A 7,018-nucleotide genomic window follows, 5' to 3' on the forward strand; every position below is an offset into this window, starting at 1 on the left:
CTTTATGTGCCCTCTTAGTGCAGTGGGGTATACGTTTTCCATGCATACTTTTCATGACTGCATATAACTGGCAGAACACGCTTTGAAGAAGGCCCTTGTTTTTAGGATTCAGAGTGCCCCAGCTGCTCGCTCGATCACATTACTCTACAGAGTGGTTGTTCTATGATCTCTGTTATTGATACTTGTACACAAAGCCCAGTTTCTAAGTCACGGAGCAGGAAAGAGTTTGTCCTACCTGTAATCTCTGTGCTGTTTTGCTTCTAACCATCTGGAGTGTGAGATGAAATTGGATTGTTCAAGGGCTTAATACTAGTCGCAGGCAGTTCTTCAATAATGCCAGCATCTTCTGGCTTTAGTCAGCTATCAAGACAACAGCCTGAAAAAGGCTAAGGAGCAGACAGTTTTCCTAATTTTTTCCGCTCTTTGCCTCCTTTCCTCCCTGCCCCACCCAGCTTCTGCACTCTAAGGCATGTGCTCAGGACTGCCTTATTTACTTAATGATAGACCATCAGCAAAGGCATCTGTCTCAGAAATTATCAAACAGGTAAATGAAATCTATAAGTACCTCATGTAAACATTTCCAAGTTTGACTTGACTTCATTGACAGCAAAATTGCCGGTATGCTGGTGAACTCAGGTGCGTTCTTACTATCTACATTCAGAATGTAAAAGCTTAACAGCTACCAAAAAAAAAGTTTTGAGCTGAGAATTTTTATTGTTTTTTAGGAAGCAAGCACTGGAAGCGTAAGTAATTTTGAAGACTACAGTCCCTGTCCTAGTACACCTATAGAACATGTTTATCGCAGGCAACATTCCAACTCAAATAATATAGGAGAAGTTGGAATGCACTGGAAACTTATTCCAATTACAGGTAAGATGGGTTTAACTCCTACGTTGCTACAAATAGTGAATGAAAACATGTTCGAAAGGTTTGTATCTTTCATAGATCCCATTCTTGGGTCACATGTTGGTACACAAGTATATCTATATAGCCTATGCAGTTGTTTCTGATATTTGATTAATACAGAAATCTGCTGGATGAAAACAGATACTGGTGGAGTATGTTGCTTTGGGTACATACTGACATAATTTAGAAATGTGAATGCTTGAGTAATTTATCTGGTGAGGTACATAACTGATTCGAATTCAGTGTTTGAACTTGCTAGATTCTGCTGAAAGATTGGATGGGCAGATAATTGCAACTGGTAATCTAGAAAAGTAATGAAAAATGTGTTCTCCTTATAGAAAGTAGTCTACTTCTTACTGCATCAAGCCCTTCTACTGGAAGTGCTTCAAAGTCTTTGTCCTTATCTAAACATTTAAATCTTAAATAATCTTAGAGAAGCAGCTTCTTGTTCTACTACTTGATGAGTCAACAGTGTCAAGTCTTGGGAGAGCATAAAAGCAGGGATTTGAAGAATGTGGAAACTGGGCTGTAGGAATAGGCATCAAGAGCTCTAAATCCAAGGCTACAAATCAAGTCATCTTATGACTAAATCCAGATAGAATTTGCTAACTGCATTCTCTCAGTAAAAACTTACTGATTTCTGATTGTGTTCCAGGAATGCTGGAACCTGTCTTTTGGACACTTCTGATATCCTCCATCCAGTTGTGTAGTTCAGCAGCTCTTTTTTGTTTGTTTGGCTAAGGGAGTAGGGCAGGGGACACGGGTTTCCCTTCACGGTATTCATAGGCCTTTCAACAAAATGACAGGGTAATTCTGGATAACGTTTTCTGCACTTTTTTTAAGGGCCAAACATCAAAAATGTGTTCTGATATTTTGCTAAGTTACAGAGTATGGAGACTGAAGTTGTTTGGATAGGACATTATTTCTTTTACTCCTGGAGGAAATGACCGCTGTGCATATAGATGAGGATATGGTTGCTGAGATCACTAGTTAAGTGGATGATCAAGCATCTAAAAACTGGATGTGGGAGTTCATGCAAGGGTTTGTCAGTTGACTGACATGTTGCACAGTCATCTGTGAGACTACAAACTTACTAGAAAAAAATTTCTCTGAAGTCTTCTGTGAGGGAGCAGTGCTGCGCTTTAGAGATGAAAGAGATTGTTGAGCATCACTGGATTTCTTGAGTTCTACGAGGTCAGTTCTTCAAATTGGCTCTTGCTGCAATAAGTATTGGCTAGCTCTGCAATATGATCATGTAAAAGGTGCTGTATCAATACCAAGAAACTCTACAAATGCTAACTGCTGCTGCCCTTCAGGAGGGGCAGGAAGAGTTCAAGAGGATCAGCTGTAAAAACGTGAAGATAAACAAACAGGTGAGAAGAGTGGGTGGACAGTTTGCATACGTCATTATGGCCTGAACTACTGAGCAGCTCGTATCCTCACCTGGTATTGAATTTTCATCAGAAAATTAGATCAGTAATGTGCTATTCAGCAAGTGGACTCATTTTATGGAAGTATATAAGGAAGGTTGTAGGAGAGTCAAAAGAGCCTTTGATGTTTTGGGCTACTGGCACTCGATTTTTACTGGGCATATCTTCCTGTATAGTATCTTCTAGAGGGATTTGAATTTTTATTCTAGGGAATTAAGATCAATTCAGTAATATAATTGAAAGGAAGCTTTGTTCTGTTCTGAAACTGATCGCTTTCTAAATCTGATGGCTTCTCCATGTCTCTCACTTTTGTAGCAAGGTAGCTATAGAAAGGAATTCAGAGGACAGCAATCTTTCTATTTCATCTCTGCACAATTGCAGGAAGGCAAATTGGCAATCTCTTTTTTTCTCTTTTTAAACAAAAATATGTTTTACTTTTGATATGGGGATCATGTTCAGCTAAACTTACTTTAAGAACTTAACTCTTCATATTTTGTGACTTGAGGAGTGGAGGGGGTTGTCTTGCTTCTTCCCTGACAACATCAGAAAGTGGTGGAGGAGATAGTTGTTCACAGGTCCTCAACTTGCCTGGACTAGTTCTGTAGCATGTTATTGTTCATTTCTTCATGATTACACAATCTAAACTTTTGACAGTGGTAAGCAAACCTGAGTCTTATTTTTTAAAGCTAACTTGGGCACATGTGTGTTTTAACAAACCCATCCTAACTCAGTTTTGGTTTGAATTTGAGACTCTTCTTTGGCTTTAGACATTAAGCGCAAAAATGGTGTTTGTTCTTGCTTATTCTTCCTTCTCTTGTAAGAGAAGATTAATGCATTAGTAGACTTTCTTAAAAGCGATGGCTTTTGATAACATTCATCTTGACTATGAAGAAACAGAATGTTCTAGGCTTTCTTTGTCAGGTGGTGGTTGAATTTCTGATTTCAAAATCTACCCAAGAATCCTCTTTCTGGAGTCACTGTAGAAGGACCTGTCTTAAGCAGTGAAGAATTTGACTCTTAATCTGCAAGGAACTACTTCAGCAGCTCTTAAACAGCTGTTTTTTCTGAGATTGTTTTCAGGCAGTTCTCTTTTGGGTTTCTTTGACACATCCAGTTACAAGGTATTACCAACAAAGAGTATGTTTGAAATCATAAATCATACTTTAATAGTTGTTGGAGCGTTTGTTTATTTGGGTTTTGCTCCTTGCTCTTGCATTTGTTTTTTGTGAAGCCTTGTGACCCAAGGGTGTAGATCTATGAAGGATGCCACCTTCAGAGAATTTTATTTAAATAAGGGTAACTTTAGTTTAAATCATCCTTTTATTTTTTTTAATCCTGTTTTTTACATGTTAGAAAATATTTGGGATTTCATATTCAGCAATATAGTTTTCTGTTTAAATTCTGCTTAACATTTTTAAATGAAAACCTTTAGTAAAAACAAAGGCTTTTTTTTTTTAAAAAAAAAACCAAAGTTTGCTTCTTTCTGGACAACTTTAAATAATAACCTTTGAAGAACAACCTAATCAGTTCTTAATCATATATATCTTGAAAACTTTTTTCCTAATATAATTGTTACAGAGACTTTCCATCAAATCAGGATGAGTGGATTGTATATTAATTTTTTCAATAACCTTAGGATTTGAAATTTTACCTGTATTGGGCATGCAGACAGGAGAGCCACAGAACAAAATTTCATTAGTAAAAACTGGTATGCAACTGAATAGCTGTATTAAAATGTGAGAAGTTATAAAAATAGCCTCAAATTTAAAGCCATAGTATAGCTTTTAATCTTCTTACTAAGACTTGCTTATAGTACAATATTTCTCGATTTACAATAGTGATGTAGCTTGTAAGTGTTGAGCAGCTCCAGAAGAATGAGATACATAATGTATTCTTAAGTACCTTGTATATCAAACGAGCTTAAACTAAGTTTACTCTGTTAACATGATAATTTGGTATAATTATAATAATAACAACATTATAATTTGGTACCGAATGAGTCTTTTATGACTCACTCTTGAAAGTCTTTTAAAATTAATATACTTGTGTATGCAAAAGGCGTAGATCAACACTGAAGGTATAGGGCAACAGAAGAAAGGTTTGAATAAAACAGAGTGGAACTAATTGGAATAACCCGATTTATATCTGTGTTTAGTGTTTTTAAAGAAAACTAGAAATTTGGGTTGACTCAAAGGACGTGCTTTTAAGGATGAAGAAAGAACATAGCATTTCATTGATAAGGAAAATAAAATGGAACCGCATTTCTGGTTTCTCTGTGTAACTCTAGTGGCATAAAGTAACTATGGGGTGATACTGACACCTTGAAAAAGGGATCCTGTTAGTGGCACATGTTTTCCCCTTAGATCTGGATGGACATGATCAAATTAGGGACTGAATACAACTTTTTTTAACTGGCTACAAAACCGACTGCATTCCAAAAGAACACTAACTTTTAGAAACTGTCTATACTATTTTGGTTATTGCTTCTGTTCCAGAAATCTGGTTTTCTGCTTACAACTGTATTAGCTTTAACAATAATACAACACTTAACCCAAAAAACCTCAGACAAAACCAACAGAGAAAACCTCCTCTGAAGTATTTATGGAACAGATATATACTGAAATACCTGTATGTATCTGAAATACCTGTGTGTCTTTAATTGCAACAAAGTGTTAAATTTGGTTTAAAACCAAAGAAAACCATAGTTTTTAATGTGGATGGTGAAGAAACGGAGTGCTGCAGAGATGATCTGAAGTTTGGATTATGAGAGGCTTTCAGCACTCCTTGCAGCGTAACTGATTCTGGGTTGCAATAATTACTGTAAGACTCATGTCCTACCTTTTTAAGCAAAAAACCTTCTCTTCTCAATTGCGACATCAGACATGCAGCTTGCAATTTGCAGTCGTAACTCCACAAGGTAGTGTGTGGCTAGAATAAGCCTTTTGAAAGTCTGAGGATTATAACCTAGTAGCAAATGAAAATATTTGAATACTTTGTCACCCTGCTTGATTTCTAATTTTTTTTTTTTTTTTTTTTTTTGCAATTAAGGCAGTTCCTGTTATGCTTAATCAGATGTTATCTCTGGGAAAATTACTTGTGTTCTGCTTTTTGAGCACACTTTGACTTTATTGTTCTACCATCTTAGGAGCTGTTAAATTTTCTGTGCTTCTGTACCTCAGCAGACAGTAACACTTGAGTCTTTGGATTTAATTTGATTGGAGGGGGGAGGCACAACAGTAATGCTGTTTTAAAACTGTGTTTTGGAGGTTTTAGTATATCAGTTGTGTATGACTTTCGGACATGAGATGATGATGATTAACTCTTCCTATATAGGTCTGAAATCACCAGAAGAACCACTGGTGTATTTACCGCCAAAGGATGCCTTTCCTAATGACCCCCGGGTAATAAGTAGACAGAGAAGTTCTGATTATCAGTTTCCATACTCTCCATTTTCAGACACACAAAAGGGGACAGCAGAAGATGGACTTTATACAAGACAAGTGGAGAAACTTGAAGATCAGTGTGGGCTAGCAGATCACCCTTTTACAACTAAGCATTCCATTAGTGCAATAATAGAGACTACACTATTAGAAGAATATAATCTCTTTGCAAGAAAGATTCAGGAAATTTTGCAGCAAAAGAATATTACTTATGTTAGTGGTATGTCCACACCAGTCTTCTCTGCCCGGGAGAGGATAATGAGACTTTCTGAATACATATGTTTACAGGCATCAGAGATTTCTGTCCAAGAATATATAGAGACACTGAGTGAAAAGTTGAATAGTGTTATTTTGTCCTCTTCGTGCATTAGACGTACTCCACCAATTTATTCTAGTCCTGAGTCAGCAGAAGCAGTTAGTAGCGCTGCACTGAATCCTCCACCCGACACGTTACCTGTTTGCAGGGACTCTGACACGGCATTGTTATCAGAGCCATTGTGTAATAATGTGGTGGAAGATCCGGATTCTAATGAGCAGCGTTCGTCAAGCTTACCCTTAGTGAAGGAGGAAATAGATCATGTGAATGCTAAAACGGAGGATATGTTGACATCTGATCAGACCTCTTCCAGTGGTGATCTGATGGAGCCACCAGAAAAGACACAGAAATCCCCGGAGAACTTAAGCATTTCAACCCAACCAGCCCTTTCTGATTTTATAAGCCAGTTAAAACCTGAAGTGTTTAACAGTTTGGTCAAAATTATTAAAGATGTACAGAAAAACACTGTGAAATTTTATATTCATGAAGAGGAGGAAAGCATTCTCTGCAAAGAAATCAAGGTAAGTATATTCTAGTTCAACTTCTCTTTGGTGTTACAATAGAATGGAGTGCCTTTCAAATCAGAATGTATAAAACTGGACGTGCAAACATAAGGTAGTCTGAAATTTGTTTCCAAAAAGGTTGAATTGTGAAAGCAGGCTGTCCTGTCCCATTTCTTGTTTGAGGTTCTGAGGTAGTCTTGCTTATATTTAGCTTTTATGTAAGTCTTTTTCTTATAGTTGGAAAGCAGAACAGGCTGTAATTTGGTTCTTTCTGAAGATACTGCCAGGGCGGTAGCCTTACGGGGAAAAAAGAAGAACAAGGGCAAAAACGTGATGGCTTACCATTTTAGAAAGAATATATGAAAAGACAGTGTGTATGGTTTGGGGGGGGTTGGTTGGCTGTTGTCGTCCCCCCCCCGTCCC

The 7,018-nt window shown here is 37.2% G+C and overlaps 1 protein-coding gene across 1 annotated transcript in view; it reads left to right on the plus strand.

The window, feature by feature from the left end:
• Positions 1-7,018, plus strand: part of FAM208A (family with sequence similarity 208, member A) — a 34,079-nt gene that overhangs the window by 22,705 nt on the left and 4,356 nt on the right. Inside the window, exons 16-17 of the mRNA XM_009322320.1 lie at positions 726-870; positions 5,670-6,613. Of these exons, the coding sequence (XP_009320595.1) occupies positions 726-870; positions 5,670-6,613 (1,089 nt within the window). The remainder of the gene's footprint in view (positions 1-725; positions 871-5,669; positions 6,614-7,018) is intronic.

Source organism: Pygoscelis adeliae, unplaced genomic scaffold, assembly GCF_000699105.1.
Source record: "Pygoscelis adeliae isolate BGI_AS28 unplaced genomic scaffold, ASM69910v1 Scaffold404, whole genome shotgun sequence".
Taxonomy (NCBI): Eukaryota; Metazoa; Chordata; class Aves; order Sphenisciformes; family Spheniscidae; genus Pygoscelis; species Pygoscelis adeliae.